At 41.9% G+C, this 18441-nt stretch overlaps 1 protein-coding gene across 7 annotated transcripts in view; it reads left to right on the forward strand.

The window, feature by feature from the left end:
- Positions 1–18441, forward strand: part of gria2b (glutamate receptor, ionotropic, AMPA 2b) — a 55294-nt gene that overhangs the window by 14992 nt on the left and 21861 nt on the right. For all 7 annotated transcript variants that reach the window (XM_066718008.1, XM_066718005.1, XM_066718009.1 and 4 more), the window contains exon 3: positions 9929–10168. In XM_066718008.1, the coding sequence (XP_066574105.1) occupies positions 9929–10168 (240 nt within the window). The remainder of the gene's footprint in view (positions 1–9928; positions 10169–18441) is intronic.

Consider the following 18441-nt stretch of genomic DNA (forward strand, 5'->3'; position numbering starts at 1 on the left):
GTTCAGTTACATTGTTGAGGTGTTTGACTATGACTGTAGTTTAGTTACATTGTTACAGTGTTTGACTATGACTGTAGTTCAGTTACATTGTTACAGTGTTTGACTATGACTGTAGTTCTGTTACATTGTTGCAGTGTTTGACTGGCTGTAGTTCAGTTACATTGTTACATTGTTTGACTGGCTGTAGTTCAGTTAAATTGTTGCAGTGTTTGAGTATGACTGTAGTTCAGTTACATTGTTGCAGTGTTTGACTATGACTGTAGTTCAATTACATTGTTACAGTCTTTGACTATGACTGTAGTTCAATTACATTGTTACAGTGTTTGACTATGACTGTAGTTCAGTTACATTGTTACAGTGTTTGACTGACTAGTTCAGTTACATTCTTGCAGTGTTTGACTGGCTGTAGTTCAGTTACATTGTTACAGTGTTTGACTATGACTTTAGTTCAATTACATTGTTGCAGTGTTTGACTGACTGTAGTTCAGTTACATTTTTACAGTGTTTGACTATGACTTTAGTTCAGTTACATTTTTACAGTGTTTGACTATGACTGTAGTTCAGTTACATTTTTACAGTGTTTGACTATGACTGTAGTTCAGTTACATTGTTGCAGTGTTTGACTGTAGTTCAGTTACATTGTTGCAGTGTTTGACTATGACTAGTTCAGTTACATTGTTGCAGTGTTCGACTGACTGTAGTTCAGTTACATTGTTACAGTCTTTGACTGACTAGTTCAGTTACATTGTTACAGTGTTTGGCTATGACTTTAGTTCAATTACATTGTTGCAGTGTTTGACTGACTGTGATTCAGTTACATTGTAGCTGTGACATCATTACAGTGTTGGCAATATCAGAATCATCACTTCTACAAAAAGTTCAGCCTCGTTCACTTCCTGTGCGTTGACCCTCATTTTAAACATAATATACAAACATAATATACACAACAAACAAGACACCTCAACATCCACAGCATTTCTCACATATATGAGATACAGAGATTAAAAACAAGCTCCTAAATGGCTCAGTTTGGTCCTTGCTTGATGCTGAATCATCCAGGGGTGTGGGGGCCTTGCCTGGTTCACGTTCCTGTCATTGAAAAGGATTGTCTATACAGAGATCTCTTCCAAGACCCACTGCCCAATCGCCATGGTCCAAGCAAACCACTGGGAAGACACACAATGCCTGAGGCAGATTGAAAGGGCACTATTGAGTGTGAATGGCTAACAGTCGGGCCCTGGAAAGATTTTTATCATTTCCCCTTGACAGTGATGTTTTCTTAACCGGTGTCGAAATAAAATTAATTGTATTCTCTCTGTGAAGAGAAATGTTGTCTTTATTTATTTGGCTCTGCAAGGTTTTCCGATCTTTGGCCTCAGTTTGGGCTCAGCCCCAGTGCTAGTCTTGGCACTGAGGTGTCACTAAGTACAGCAATTATCAAGCAGCAGCTTTCAATAGATGTGGCATTTCTGCATTGAATGGTTTAAATAGAAATACATTTTGGGAGTTATTGACAATTCTGTTCCCCAAGGCGATCTGTGCTCGAGCTGCAGTTGTGGATTGTACTGCACATGAACAAGAGGGGACCTTTGGGATGAACTGCCAATGTGCTGCACAGAGAGGCCCATCAGCTACTCTTTTGACAAGATATCTCTGTGTTTGACAGGGTACGTTTGGAAAAGCAGGCTCCATGCAGGTGCGTCAGGTGCTTCCCATGTGGGGGCCATTTAAACAACCCCCCAGTCCCCATCCTCTGAGCATAAGGACACGATGCACAGACACAGGAACTCATATTATTACCAGACAATATCAAATATATATTTTTTATGTTTAACATTATCTTGGTATTGTATTGTTTAGGCAAGGGAGGGAATTAATTCATGAATAGCAAATAACAGGTAAAAGTAGCTGTTGTCTGGTAAACTGGGCATTTAATTATGCATCTTCCCTTTTGCACCATCTCCCTGCCGGTTTGCCTATAGACAGAGAGCAGATTCACATTAGGGTTGCATTTCCTTCAGAGAGCGAAGAAACCAGGCCAGCTAAATAGGCCAGCTAAATATATGCCTCTTTCCATTTGTCTCCCCCCAGAAGCAGCAGAAGGTTAATCAGGATTTTCTGTTTTGTCACAACGTCTTTTGCCGCAGTGCTCGCAGCCATTGATTGTGTCCATGGCTGGAGAGGTTTCCCATCAGGGAGGTGGGCGGAAATGAGATGCAGGGCCAGAGTGGAGCTCTGTGCTGTTGTGTAAAGCGTCCAGCGAGGCTCTTTGCCTGTTGAACCGTGCAGCTGCTAAATGCCCCGGACTGGGTCTGGGGTTTCTCTGCTTCTCACTCACAGCTGCAACACGGAACAGATAACTGGAGGGAAAGTCAGTCTGAACACGACCTGTAGGTGCTTTATTTGGATACAATTCATATAATTATGAATCCCCACACAAACGCAGCCAGGCCACATGCTCCTCTTGCAATAGGCTGTGTGGAAAGGTTTCACATGTTCACAAAACAGTTTGCTGCGTACCTTTTTATTTGTATTATTTTCACTCAACCTAATTAGTTTAAACAAAGGTAGAAAAAGGTGGACAGCACCTGCAGACTATTATCGCTTCTACAATCCATAATTATATATTTTTGAATGATCGTTTTTTCCCTACAGCTTCTACTAAAATTGTTACAGAATACTTATGGTAGAGTAAGTCACTCTTACTTTAGCAACCCTGTACTCTAGTCAATTCTCCATTGCTGTTCCTTCTCTGGGTTTTGTAAGCTTAGGTTTGAGGGGAGACACCATTCCCATAATGTGTCACTCACCCAACGTCCCAGCTGGGCAGCCAGGAAATCCTCCATTGGTCACTTTTGTGGCAGGAAGTTCTCCATTGTTTGCTTTTGCAGCAGCTCCTTGGCGAACCTCTTAAAAGGCACTTTAGCTGCAGCCAGGCCCAATCTAAGTCTTTCACAAACCCACTGAGCCATCATTAATATCCCACGGGCTTCCAGAAAAGGTATAGAATCCCCAGAAAACGTCATTTATATCCCAGGCTTGGAGCCCAATGATGCAGCTGGAGTCATGAAACCTACTCTGCAGTAAGATGCTGCTGTTCCTCACGATTAGGATCTGAAACAACCTTTTGAGGGTGAAAGGAGGCTGCATGCAGCTACAGTTCATTCTGTAGAGCATTTTTGTGTCTCTCAAAGGGATCCACAATGGATACAAAAATGGTTTCTGAAACAGCATGTGTGTGCTCCTTTATATAACCCACAATATCCAATATGAAGTGTTTGAGCTTATATGAAATGGGATGAATTATGCTCAGGAGAAGTTTAAACAGAGGCCATCATGGGAGGCCATCGTTCTGTAACATCAATTAGTGTTGACATGTAGAGACAGTAATTACTTTTGCTGATCAGAATGACCAACTGCTTATATGTAATGAATACATCAATACAATAATGTTAACATATAATCACAATAATAAGGCATATCTGGTAAACAGTGTTAATATACAAGAGCAAGTGTTTTGTAACTCTGCTTATTAAACAGCCCTGATCGATGACCTTGACAAGAGAAGTCACTTTCACGTCTGCTGCCCCCTGTCTGTTAGGAGGATAAACATCCCCCTCTAACACCAGCTGCCACACAGTACATCACAAACACCTTAACCAGTTTAACCAGTGCTAGCCAGTCACCAAAAGGCTTGTTACTGCACTGACACCCCAATGGGATTGTGTAAAAACAAAAACCTGTGTGTTTGATATTTTAGTTTTCATGGTAAATGTGTTTAAGTTGCTGTTTTCCAGAGACGCAGTGAACACTTTCAGAGCAGTTTCCCCATGGAGAAACCCCGCTGTGAGCATTAAATAATATGATTTTGCTTATTATGGTCCTTGGTTCTTTGCCATCATTTATCTTTTCTCATTTATTTTAGTTTGTTTATAGTACAAACACTTGCAACAAGAATTAGGGAAAATAACTTTTTCTGCTAATATTAACCAGATCTCTTCTGTTCTGTTGTTGTCTTCACTTTTGTTTGGTGTGATTGCTGGCATCTTTTTGGAGTGGTACTGAACTACAGTGTGAAAATGGAGGACTTCTGCAACTAAAACTATCAAATCATTACCTTTGGCTCAACTATGTTTTCTTTTTTCATTTGGAGGAAGGTCTGTTTCAAACATATGCTGTGTGGTTAGGTGTTAACTCATGTCTTGATGACCTTTACAGCTGCCAACTGGATGTGAGAGATTCCTGTGGAAAATCTTCACTTTGTTACAACAGTGTTTCTTTCATTTCAATGTGTTAAAAACAGCCCTTGTTGAAGAGAGATGTTAACAGCACTTTGGTTAATTATAGCTTAAAATGTAGTGGGGGGTGGGGGGGAGGAGAATTTTTGTTTATTTCTGTAGATAATAAAGGACAATGAAGGAGCATTAGAAACAAAGTGCATTTAAGTGAATGTGATTAGTTTTAATTGGGTTACCATTGTTTTGAGTTCATGTATGTAAGTTGCTTCACTAAGTATGGCATTTATACAAAACAAAATCCTCTAACAGACAGGTTTATTGAGGGTGTGGTTTATTGTAGCGCCACATCTGTCAGCAGTCTGGAGACCCGAGGCCGGTGTTCATTCAGAGCGATAGTTGCTGGACAGGTCGAAGGATCTTGCAAGGATTTGATTCTTTATATTTATTGTTTTCCAATGTTATTTCTCAGATCTGTTTACAAGTGTCCCTGAAAATCTTGCCTAGCACTTTGGATTGTGTCCGTTCTTCTATTTGTATTATTGCTCATCTAAATATTCTGTGGCGCTGCTGCTGTTTTGTTGATGTAGCTTTTGGCGTTTCCTGTTCTCCTTTCTGGATTTGATATATGAGAGCAATCATGTAAATGGACAGAAGGTGAAAACATTCTGATAAATCTGAAACCTGAAGCCTTTCCTACCCCTGGATGGGGAGCTTTGCTTTGAGTGGAGCTAGAAATTGCTTATCGCCAACACAAAAGGGAATGCATTTACCCCGCTTTAGAAGGGCATCTTCAAATGAAAGTGGCTCGCTTTCATTGGAAGCCAGTGAAACGTGAACGTGTCCTAATGGCTTTTCTGAATCATCTCTGTAGCCCAGATTCAGTTTAAGGATTCCAGTTCTATTTCATTTCTTTATTTGTGTTTAAAGATTACAACGGGACTTACTATATCATGCTATAAGTGCAAGTCATAATACCTTTATATGGTTCTGTCCAATAAAATATCATTCTGATATTTCTTTGTAATGATGGCATTAAATTATTTGAGGCAAAGCGCTCGTATACCTTTGTGTACATTGCCTCCCTTTCAGATCTTTGCACAGGGGTTTTGCACAAACACAAACCATCTTTGATTGGCTTTTGTGCAAATGGCACAGATGTGTATTTAGAAGCTTGCATTTGAAGGTTTACAACATCATATCTCTCCTACCAAAGACACCTGTGCTTTTTATGCAGCACCCAGACCTTGCTTGGTACAAGAAAACACACAAAAAACATACAAGAGAAGCAGGCATTTTACAGGATTATTCATATATTCCTCAGCCAGTAGGAAGTAAATGTTTTTTGTTCAATGACCCTCACATGATGTCTTTGACAGCCCAAACTAGGTCAGGCTGCAAGGACACATCTCCACATTAATGTGTTTGGCCAGCAGAGATCATTTTCTTTTTATCTCACTTTGGTCTGTGGGTAATTGCCAGTGATGAAATGCTGCATATTTGACACACGTGGGTGTACAGATGTACCTGAGGGAGGAGAATAAATCACTTGAAAATGAATGCAGGGAAGGGGAAGAATGCAAAAGTGCGTTTGGGGCGCTCCGCAGCAGAGCCCAGTTAGCAGGAACCCCCCGACACCTCAAAAGGCCCCTCTGGCTCTGTTGACAGGTTCTACTGGGGCTCATGGGGAAAACAGACAGTGCCGTGGATGAGTCTCAGGACAAGAGCAAGGTTAAATTATAGAGCGCAGGAGGAGGACTGTATATTTCATAATTGTATGACAGGGACACACATACTTGTGGCCCATTTATCTCTTTATAGAGGCCCATTTATTACTTCCATTTCACTTGTGGTTTTGTATTAAAGAATATGTTTTATTTAATTGCAGTAAAATAAAGAAAAGAAAAATGAAAAGGAGTTTTTTTTTTAATAAGGATTAAATCCAAACTCTGACTCAACGCCTAATTGCAATTGACCATGCAGGTGTTTATCGGCTGCATTAACCTGCACGGCCATCTCTGGAAATGGCAAAGAGGACAATTGTCACATATTGACTGAGCAGGTCTACCATTCAACACACACTTTATTTTCTGTCATGGTCTTTGCTGTCCTGCTAAAGAAGTGGTTAATTAGAATTTCCAATGCCAGGCCGAGAAAGGTTACAGCGACAAGGTGTGTCCTGCATGAGTGAGTGACTGTGTGACTGTGTGTTTGCACATTCTGGTGGGTGGTGGGGGCATACATACAGTGATACATGTAGTAATAATACAGTAATATACACTGATCAGCCATAGCATTATGACCACCTGCCTAATATTGTGTAGGTCCCCCTTTTGCCGCCAAAACAGCCCTTACCCGTTGAGGCATGGACTCCACTAGACCTCTGAAGGTGTGCTGTGGTATCTGGCACCAAGACGTTAGCAGCAGATCCTTTAAGTCCTGTAAGTTGCGAGGTGGGGCCTCCATGGATCGGACTTGTTTGTCCAGTACATCCCACAGATGCTCAATTGGATTGAGATCTAGGGAATTTGGAGGCCAAGTCAACACCTGGAACTTGTGATTCATCAGACCAGGCCACCTTCTTCCATTGCTCCGTGGTCCAGTTCTGATGCTCACGTGCCCATTGTAGGCGCTTTTGGCAGTGGACAGGGGTCGGCATGGGCACCCTGACTGGTCTGCGGCTACGCGGCCCCATACGCAACAAACTGTGACGCACTGTGTGTTCTGACACCTTTCTATCAAAACCAGCATTCACTTTTTCAGCAATTTGAGCTGCAGTAGCTCGTCTGTTGGATTGGACCACACGGGCCAGCCTTTGCTCCCCACGTGCATCAATGAGCCTTGGCCACCCATGACCCTGTCGCCGGTTCACCGCTTTTCCTTCCTTGCACCACTTTTGATTGGTACTCACCACTGCAGACCGGGAACACCCCACAAGAGCTGCAGTTCTGGAGATGCTCTGACCCAGTCGTCTAGCCATCACAATGTGGCCCGTGTCAAAGTCGCTCAGATCCTTACGCTGCCCATTTTTCCTGCTTTTAACACATCAACTTTGAGGACAAAATGTTCACTTGCTGCCTAATATATCCCAACCACTGACAGGTGCCATGATAATGAGATTATCAGTGTTATTCACTTCACCTGTCAGTGGTCCTAATGTTATGGCTGATCGGTGTACATAAAATATTAAATACAATAATAAATACAGTAATACATACAATATTACATACAGTAATATATAGATATAACACAGTAATACAGTAATACATACAATAACACCTCAGCTTAATGTGTAGAAGTCTGATCCCAAAACTTCCTGATGAAGAAAGGATTTCCCACATTATTCAGCAAGAGAAAGAATGCCAAGATATATACGATTAAATTATGGTAACGAACTTTGGGAATTGAAATTAACTACGATTACGGAATTCAGACTTGATTGTTGGCCTGAGTGTTTGTCAGCGTTTGTGTTATTAGCAGTTTATAGAGGGACCTGTGTTAGTGTTTATTTCGGGCTCAAATAGGACTGAGGTTGTGTGTTTGGTTTATGTCTGTCTACACTTTGTTTTGGCTCTCGGTGCTCTTTGAACCCCCTGCCACTGACATCCCCCTTCCCTCCTGTGCACTTCCTGAACCCCAGAGTCCAGACACCAGGCACAACCCCCACGCTGTCACAAGCAGAACAAACACTTACTTCCTCGGTTATTGAGATGTTAATAATTCACGGTTTCATATAGTTGGGAGTGCCTCCGGTGCCAAAATATTATATCTGTGGTGTCAGTTCTGTGCCTCTAACTGCGGATGTTTCACATGTTGCCAAACCGTTAGTTAATTATTTTCAGATCAATATTTCTTTGAAGTATTTCATTTTGTCGTTTATTTGAATTGGTTTTTAGTGCCAAACATATTTTAAAGAGAGCATTTCAAGGTCCGAACCATTTAATAGTGCATTCGCGTGTATTTGAATTTCATTAGTAGTAAGTCACAGATTTTGATGTATTTCATGTTTCTTACAGAAATTGGGTTGTAATAAACTGATAACAATACATCTGTTAAATCTTCTTGATGGAAGGGATGGTTGGGATGGTCTTGAGTGTGTGACCACTGACTACGTTTTGTGTTTGAGGGGGTGGTAAGAATATACTGAACAAAGAAAATGCTTGGGGCAGCAGTCCAGATCTCAGGTCTGACTGCATGTGCATATGATACCTCAGGTGAAAATTATTAAGTGATTGGAGTCAGTAATGTAGACAGTTCCTGTTTCACAACCCTCTTTAGTTGACATATGGCACAACTTTATCAATCGCTGCTTCGTCCCTCCACTGCTGCATTGTTTGCCGGGGAAATGCAAATGCTTTGCGGGGCTGGGGGCCGATCCTTCTGCAGAGGGACCGTGAAAAAAGGGACATGTTGAGTGATCGATCGAAACTAATTCATGTCATCGACGTGGCCTCAGACAAGAGGAGAATACTGCTGTGAGAAAGACACTGCGGGAGATGCTCAACTCGCTGTACGATTCCTCAGTGTTCTGCCAGAGCTGGGTCCCCTTCAGAGCTTAATATAGATGTGTTACTTGAAGGAGAATAATCAATCAATCACCCACCCAATCAATCAATCATTATTTAATATAGTGCCCTTCACTACGTGTTGTCACAGCTACAATTACAATGCAGTCAAATGAGCATAAGAGTCAGTATATATCTCTGAATCTGCAGTTCAAATGTCTGTCTGGTAGCTTTGATATATTTCCATCCAGTTTTCCAAAAATGGCGGTGCATCTTTTCAAAGGCGGCTCAGACTTCAGCCTGATTCTGTCTTTCTGCTGTATGAGAGGCTAATTTTCCGACAAATTCATCCTTCCTAACCATTAGCGACAGCTGGAGCCTTGTTGATATCCGTGCCTGGGAGCGAATCTCTGGCGCAAACCACAATAGAGTGACTTTAAATGTTGCCATTTTCCATCTCATTAGGCAAGTCATTATTATCAAATATGGCCATGTTCCAGGAAATACAGGTATTTGTTTTTTTCTAGTTTTGTGTTGGCCTGCTTTCAGCAATATCCAAGAGCATCTCTGATACAGTCAAAGTAACATTCTTCTTAATTCCCTCTGCTTGTGTGTGGAGGTCTGTTGCCTGTCTGTGTCATTTGTGTCTTATGAGGATGTAAAACATGTGTTGTAAGATATGGAGATACGGGGACAGTGGAGAGCGCTTATTCCAGCTCCAGTATGTGAGCCTCCGTAGTCTCGTCATCGTGCTGGGCTTCTTGTTGTCTCATCGGGAATGCAATCACTGCCTTTGCAGAGAGAGAGATAAAACACAATCGAGGGACCTGCGTGGCAGAGTGAAACGAAAAGCTACGGTGCTTGCTTTCACCACTGTCAGTGTCCTTGCTCTGGGACAGGTTGTGTTTGTGTTCTGTCCTTTATGCAAATATTCTGATTTGATCTGGATATTTAATACTGTCACATAACTATTAACCCCCAACCAAAACTATGATTAAAACGGCAGCTGTAAAACACTCAGCAATGGGGTTTCTTGCCTCTGAAGGGTCCGTTCTGTGTCACAGTCCATGAGCCAATGTGTTTTCATTATTATCGTTGTTGTTTCTACAGCTGTAAAGCATAACAACATATATAGACAGTATGTTTATGTTGCTAACGTCTTCCTTTTCTGCTCTGTTCCTTTTCCAGTCTGCTCCCAGTTCTCCAGAGGCGTTTACGCAATCTTTGGATTCTACGACAAGAAGTCGGTGAACACGATAACGTCCTTCTGCGGGACTCTGCACCTCTCCTTCATCACACCCAGCTTCCCCGCCGATGGACTGCACCAGTTCATCTTACAAATGCGGCCCGACATCAAGGGACCCCTGCTGAGCCTGATCGAGTACTACAAGTGGGACAAGTTTGCATATCTTTACGACAGCGACAGAGGTGAGTCAGATGGGAGAGTGGGCTGAGTGGCCGTTGCGTGTCAATGTGTGACTGAAGCATCCATGGTTGTTGGTTGAAATGAAGCTTTCCCATGGTGTTCCTTGGCATTCCTTGAGTTTAAGGGTGCTGATCAGAGGACATTAGTGCACCAGACCAACTAAATCAAAGGAAAGTTGCTGCATTTAATACTTAGGTTTTGTTCAGCCAGCACCAGAACTATGACAGCTTTCTCCATTAAAGTCAGGACAATCTGTTGCTTGGTATCTTTACTTAAAGTCTTTCTGGTGAAGAGTGTCCAACAGCTCGAAGCACACGCTGTGGCCTTTTCACTAAATCCCCCCATTCCTTTATGTCTCTAAATGTGTGTTTCTTTCTTTTCCTTTTGCAGTTTTAGGGCTGTGGTTGCTCTACTTCAAAACGTGTTCCAGTGCTACAGTATATTTTTTGTAGTGCAGAACTCAAAGACATGTTTAATGCACGTGCTCAGATGAGTACTTTATATATTGGCTTCATTATTTTACAATATACCCAGGGACTGGGTTGGTCCTGTTGCTTCCCAGTGTTGTCTGGAAGAGGAAACATATAATTAAACACGGACATCTGTGTCCATTTCATCACTTGCTTTCCCTCTTTGAAGTACCTTCCACTAGATATTTACACGCTGCTTTCCTGTCATCTGTATGGGTTTCCATTTTTTCCCCACTGACATCCATTGACACAGTCCATATCTAGATAGTTTTGAATTGGATTTCATATCATATGAAAGTGAGTTGACTACAGCCCGTATTCATGCAACTTTAATGTCATCTTTAGTTGAACAACATTTTGATTTATCTTTGAGCACTAAATCACTCTTGCTTCCCCTCTTTCCCATGTTGTATGTGATCATTTAATCATTTTATGAATGTGGCCTTATAACTGTAGAGCTCTGATATAGAGTGAAAGAAGAAGTTGGGACCTAGTACTGATCCCTGCAGAACTCCCATGCTTTGGGACCTATGTAGATGTATCTCCCCACATCAATACACTCTGATTTCTGTCCAGAATCTGTAAATCCTTCCTGGAAATGTACCACACATGCTGTTTTGTTGTTTGTTTACTTGTCTATTGCATCTATTGTGTCCTCACATAAGTCTTTACTGGTTTCTTACATTCCTTTCCCAAAGACCCACTCATAGTGTCTTGTGGCAGGGTAGGTACTCTTTCCTTTGTTCTGATTAGTGCTGTCAGAAACATGCAAGCGGCAGGAGGAAGGGAGGGCTGCTCTGTAAGCGCCTGCCTTGGCTTTCATCCCCAGTCTTAGGGACGGGTGTTGACACGTCCTGCCCCTGACGCTAATCCCTGCTGAAAGATCGTCCTAAGAGGCTGATGTGTGATAGCCCCCATTTCTGAAAGTGTAAGCAGGCATAAGCCGTCGGGTTCTGGTCATTAGCGCCGGTTCTCCCAGGCATGGGCTCCGGTTAGGATGAGACACGAAGGAGGGGGATCCCTCTGACCCTGGGCGTTCTGTTCATTTCCTGGCTGATGTTTTTAAATTAATCCAATTAACTGTCGCTTAGACTTTGGACTTCTTCCTTTATGTGTGTCTGTATGATATATATATGGTTTTATGTGTGCATTTATTTATTTGTTGATTTCTATGTCTATTTGTTGATTTATGTATTTGTTCTTCTGCAGTAGCTCCTTCCTGTGTCCCTCTTGGCATTGTATATCTAATATCTTGTGGTTTATTTTTTGCTGGCAGTTCTGTATTCTCTTGTGGATTCTTTCAATGCTGTTGCCTTTTGCCAGGCCTGTAAGCATCACATGGATAGGAAGACTCCACCCATAGTGATGTGTCTTTTTCTGTTAATGTGAACATAGGGAACAAACAGATATTTTTAATATATGATAGAAATGTGATATTTTTCATATCCCAAAATGGTCAGTTTTTGTGTATTTAAATTATATGGGATGTGTTTGAAATAATGCATATATTTACTTTATATGTTACAAATATGTGGAAAGGTAAATATTTCATATATTTCTATCTGGAACATTACCTCTTCTTTAGATGTAAAAATGAACCATGTCCCAAGAGGTCTCATGAATCAAGTGAGGCGAGTGATTCACAGCAGGGAGTCGAGTCAGCTTGAATTGAGAGCGTTGAGCCTTTGAAGAGAAAGCCACGCTTACACACTCGTCCACAACCACAGAAATAGCATTTCTGTACCAGCACTGCTGTTTCCCAAACTGGGGGCATTACATCACACTATGCATCTTAATAAGGTCTTGCCTGCTGCAGTACATCATTTTAACATTACTTCACTAATGGAAATGCTCCACCTTTCTTGGCGTATGCATGGATTTTGTGGTCTATAAGTTATTTATACATTTTGTTTGTACTTGTTTGTTTATTTATCCACATCGTCCAGGCGAGGATTATTCCAGTGCAACCTTTTGAGATTTATAATGCTACTTATGTTTATAATGGAATGATGTGAACACTGAGAACAAAGGCATGGTGACGTATATACGCGAATATCATGCATTTCAAAATCGATTAACCTGCTTGGATGTCCATTAATAAATTGCATTAATGTGAAATTATGTGACTGGAATTCATCACTGATAGTAACACTTCAGCCCTCGCCAGGCTGAGATGATTAAACCTGTCTCTAAGCTAGGGCATGTTAAAGGCTTCTTCCTTATAGAGCAAAGCTTATAAATGTGAATTTTGTACATTTGCCATTTCCTTTTCATTGTCTGTAATTCAGTTTCACCTCTGAGTCACTCTACTGACATGTGCCACACTTGTATCCTTGTGTTGTTGATGTAATACTGATAAAAGCCCTTGTATTAGTTTTAGCCGCTCCACTGCAATACTCTTTTCCATTTTTCTTTTTGTATTCAATCAACACCACCGTTTCCCAACCAGTGTAATAAAATAAAATATTACATTCACAATTCCCACCAGAATTACACAACTCTACACCGGGATAAGCTCAGGTGTCACACTGAAGTCAGCGTGCCACACCGGGTCCATTTCTGAACAGCGGTGAAGTGATTTATTCCTCCTGATATTTGCCTTAATTGGTCTCTGAAATCTTTTTCTGGTTCTCTTATCGTCGGGGTGACAGTTGCTCTTCGCCTGACAGAATGTCCCTGAAATGCAACTAAATATTCTTTTCTACTAATGCCATTTCTTTTGACACAGTTTTAGTCTGCATTGGCCAGGCCTGTGCTTACTTGGCAATGTTTGAAGGGCATCGTGGATGGTTTAAATGCACCAATTGTTTATCAAACATCTGTGCCGTGCAACTCTTGTGCCAGGGATCGGTACATATGAATACAGTGACTGTGATACGGCTTAATGAACACTAACGATCCTGCCATCAAACCTCTGTAGCATTCAGGAATCCGTTGATCTGCTTTCCAATGAGCAGAGATGAGGTATTAAACACTATTATTATTGCATTGGGGTTTCTAATTAGGCCGTTGGCTGACGTGTTTGTCCCGCTTGTTTAATTAATCATCAGCTCAGTTGCATTCGAGTGGCTACACTGACATGCGTTAAGATTCCAGAGTGAAAGGGTAAAACACCAACAGAAACCCCTATAAACCAATGAGCTCTTCAGTTACACAACAGTAAAGGGAGGCTGCATGATACACAATCACTCCGATGCATTTCCACTGTCGTTTGGCAGTTGATTTCCCCATGGTTTTTCCCCCGTGGTTATACACTTATGTACTTTGCTTTGCCATGGTTGCCCATGGTTTGTATTTACACACTTCAGTCATTTTCCTGCTCGCTGCCCAGATGCTTCGCTGTGGTGACACGATGCCACAGACATGCACACACACAAGTTAAGGGAACTCATGACCTTGACACTAAGCCCTCCCAAGGTAATACCTGCACTGCTCGGTCACTGCCCGGGATGATAAATTGCCTTGAGACTCCGCCATTGAATTACCTTCCACAGTCTAGGGATGTGCTAACAGAGGGTGTCTGGGGGCTGAACTTATCCCACGGTTCCTGATTCAGACAGCCCTGGGCTTTCAGCAGCAGGTTAGGCATCTACTGCAACACCCATGCTGTGTCTGTGACGGTCTCCTGCTGTGCTGATCTGAAGTATCTTGGCAGAACACGTTGCTAACATACATTTGGATTTGTTGTTGTTGTTCTTAAGGTTATTACAATTATTTTTTGTGTTTATTTGTATTGTTCTTTTCATTACATTTTTTGTTGTTGTCGTGGCTACTATTACTTTTACTTTAATTATTAGTAGTATTTGTGTTGTTGTAGGCATTAATTAACAGCTTCACAATCATATTTTGCAACATGCATACAAATACTGAGCAACAGCATTAAAAATAGCATTGGTAGATAACCAGGCATGAGACCAAGTACAAGTCACCACTTGCTACTGTCTCTGTATACCAGGACACCTCAATTGTGATGTCACCAGCCAATCACAGCCCTCCTGCTGCATAGGTGCTGTGCAAATGTTCTTACAGGCAGGAAACAGTGTTCTACAGGAAGTAACGTTCTGCAGGAAATAGTGTTCTCCAGGAAGCAGCGTTCTGCCAGAATTAGCATTCTGCAGGAAGTAGCGTTATGCAGGAAATAGTGTTCTGCTGGAAGCAGCACAAGAATTCAAATCCATCTCTCTGTGCCAAACCACTCTACATATCACCCACGGCCATCAATTAATTTGAATGATGAAATGTGAAAAAACCAGAAGAGTGGCATGAATGTTGGCATGCACTTGTTTGTTTATTTGTTTCACATCTGCATCTGCCTCAGGGGCTGCTTGCAACTTAAAATTTAAGTTAGTGCTTCTGACTTGTCTCCTGTGTATGACCATCCCATTCTCAATAGCCCTTGGTTTTACTTGCTTGAATAAATAGCCTTTGAGATTGCATGAGAGCGCGTTCTCTCTCCATGTGTTTGTTTTACCCTGTAAATGTTTATGAGCGTTTACTGGGGCGTAGCCTGGCTGAGACAGCGGACAGCGCAAGTGAAATCATGCTAAACCATGGGGTGATTCGGTGTAGTAAAGCATTTTGAAAACCGTGTCAACCAATTGCAAAGCAAAGAGAAAACTGCCCAATTTCCCTACAAATGCACCGCGGTAAACATTCACAAGGGTCTGCGTGTACACGGAACATGTCTGCATTTTCATGTCTGCTCTGGACTCTGGAGGATTTGCATACTGCAGAAATCGACAGCTCCCCGGCCCTAGGAATGAAATCAGCCATGTTATACGAGATTACAGAAGACAGAAGGTGCCCTTTTGAGGTTTGTTCCTGTGCAGCAGAGGATTCCCAGATGCAGAGAAAGGCTGTGATAGTGGCTCAGCTTTAGAGAGGTTAACCTGCTCCGACAATATTGTTTGTTATTTTATTCCAGAAGATGCTGCTTTGTGTCTGATGCATTACGAATTTGTTGTGGATGTTATGGACAGCCTTTGTACTTTAACCTTTCATCTGACGATCTTGCTGATATTTGACTAATAACAAATGAATTAATTTATGAAAATAAAAGTCAATGAACAATGCGACTAAAAAAATTCTTAATGAGAGCAATACACATCTGCTCCACTATGATTTTAAGCAATGATGCCATCTGTACCATAGTGATATTATCTTTGTCTGTTATTAATGCCGTATAGTTTAGGATTTAGTGAGGCTGTTATCACCAGCTTTTAATGCACAGTTCAAGCATCATTTAGCAATTGTCACAGCTGTCTCGGTTTTGTCAACGACACCATAAAGGAGGCTGGACAGACAAGAGCACCCTGTCCATATCATGGAACCATGGCTGCCGACAGAAGATGTGTGACTGGGATACTGTGGTGAAACGGTGCCATGGGACTGTCCGCTTGGGGGGGCGCCCTGTGTCAGCTCATTCGGTCCTGTCAATCAGTCTTTATTCGTTCATATGGCACGTTTTGCAAAAGAATCGCTACAGAGCAGCATAGACTTGAACTGAAGTACAAGTCAATGTGAGCATGATGTGCAGCAGCTGTGAAGCACTGGGCAGAGAGGAGAGGAATACAAACACAAAAACTGAATCTCAGGGGGGAGGTGGGGGATCCTAGTGGCTGCCTCCCCTCCAGGGAGACAGAGTCATGGTTGACTCAGGATTGTAATCAGAGCTGAGCTGCCTGTCCAGTGTGGTGACTAGGCTTAAAAAAAAGCTGAGGTCAACCGTCCAGGGCCGAGGAACACAAGTCCAGCGTCTCAGGTCAGAATCTTGAATATAGAGGAAGCATCCACTGTCTCAGGTCCACCATCTCTGTTCAGCACAAACTGCCCAGTGCAGATGGGATGAAGATGCTGGAGTCTATCCTTCCCCATTGTCCAGGCAGGGAGAGGTTTTGATTGACTGTGGTTGAATGAGCACTAGAGGTGGACAACCATTGAAGGTCAACGGAAGAGTGTTTTTCATAGTTTCCTGACATTACAGACGTCTTGTGTCAGACCATTAGTCCAGCCTAGTTTGTCCTTCTGTATCCTTCGAGCAGAATCCTGTCCCACAGTCTGCTGGCCAAATGATAAGAAAATAAGAACACAAGAAAATGTCCAATCGAGAGGAGCCCATTTGCCCCATCGTGCTCGTGTGGTGTCCATTAATAACTAAGTGATCAAGGATCCTATCCAGTCTGTTTTTGAATGTTCCCAAATTGTCTCTTCAGCCACATCGCTGGGGAGTTTGTTCAGATTGTGACGCCTCTCTGTGTGAAGAAGTGTCTCCTGTTTTCTGTCTTGAATGCCTTGAAGCCCAATTTCCATTTGTGTCCCCGGGTGCGTGTGTCCCTGCTGATCTGGAAAAGCTCCTCTGGTTTGATGCGGTCAATGTGGTCGATGTTAATATCTTCACACACCCCAGGCAGCAGGACACAGTCTGTCTTCGTCTGTGGGGAATTGACATGTTCAGAGAAGAGCTCATCTAAGGGGTATCAGTCAGTCCGACGGTTTAAAGGAACATGGATTTTTTTAAACTTTGGTAAGAAATCAATTAAACTACTGTTACTAATACTACCATTACTGCTCTGCGTGTTTCTTCTAAAATGTCTATAAATAAACAGCTTACTTAAATATAATAAAAATAAACTCACAGGATGAGAATCAGTGTTTAGATTTAAGGAAAGCACTGCGTTTCTTTTACTGTGAATATTGAGATCCCTATATCTAACAGATTGGAATTGGACATGTGAACACATTACCAGAACCGTATTTATGCCCTGAAATCCTGCAGTTCGTTTTAAAGATTACTGTAGTAAATGTTCTGCTTACCATGGTAAAACTGTATTCTTACCAACTGTTTTTCATTCATCATTTTAAATTTTTATATTCTGAATTCCTATTCTTAACCAAACCCTCAGTCCAGTGTCATTGTGTTTTCACAGTGCGTTGCTATTGTCAGTCTATTATTATTAGCAGTGTGAATGTTACACGTACACACTTTAAATAAGCATTACAGCATCCCACACCAAAATAATGTTTTAATGCTGTGATTCACTTGGTATTAATCCACACCAGCTTGAAGTGTGTGCAAATTTTAGGATTTAACGGCCTCCCATACATCGATCTGAGCTCCATCCACCTCATTGCCCTTCTCGTAGCACCTGTGCTGATTGGGCCGTAACTGAAACCGTTGCGATTCATTTCCCGTTAACCCCTGATTAACATTATCAGAGCTGCAGCTGCTGCATGCCATTGCTGTAATAAATAAAACTCTGCCAGACTCCGGTGTGATTTGCATTGGTATTTGCATGATGTCATCGTAACGAGCTCAGAGTCCATGAGCCCAATCCCTTATAGGTGACGCTATTAGTTTAGCTTGCTGGTTCTCAGTGTAACTCAGTGTAACTCAATGACACAAGAGTGACAAAGCGACAAACCAGGGTCTTGATTTCTCGGCCAGAGTTTGGCACACATGTCCCTGCGGCTGTGCTGTCCCCCGAGTTTGCTGTCCTTGAGCTAGATGTGATGCCAGCCTGGCTCTGGAACTGATCCAGATCTGAACGTGTGATGAGAGCCAGCTGTGACTTCAGACACAGGGCCTGAATAAAGCCTAAGGAAAGTCCACGAGCGCCTTTTCAGCCTTTACACAGATCCAGTGGTCTGTGTGATATTGGATCTTCATGCCTACAGCTACAAAAACAACAACAACAACAACAACAACAACAATAATAATAATAATAATAATAATAATAATAATAATAATAATAATAATAATGCATGTAATTATAACTTTAAATAAAGCATACATTGTGGCTGGGTCT

Source organism: Amia ocellicauda, chromosome 12 (assembly GCF_036373705.1).
Source record: "Amia ocellicauda isolate fAmiCal2 chromosome 12, fAmiCal2.hap1, whole genome shotgun sequence".
Lineage (NCBI taxonomy): Eukaryota > Metazoa > Chordata > Actinopteri > Amiiformes > Amiidae > Amia > Amia ocellicauda.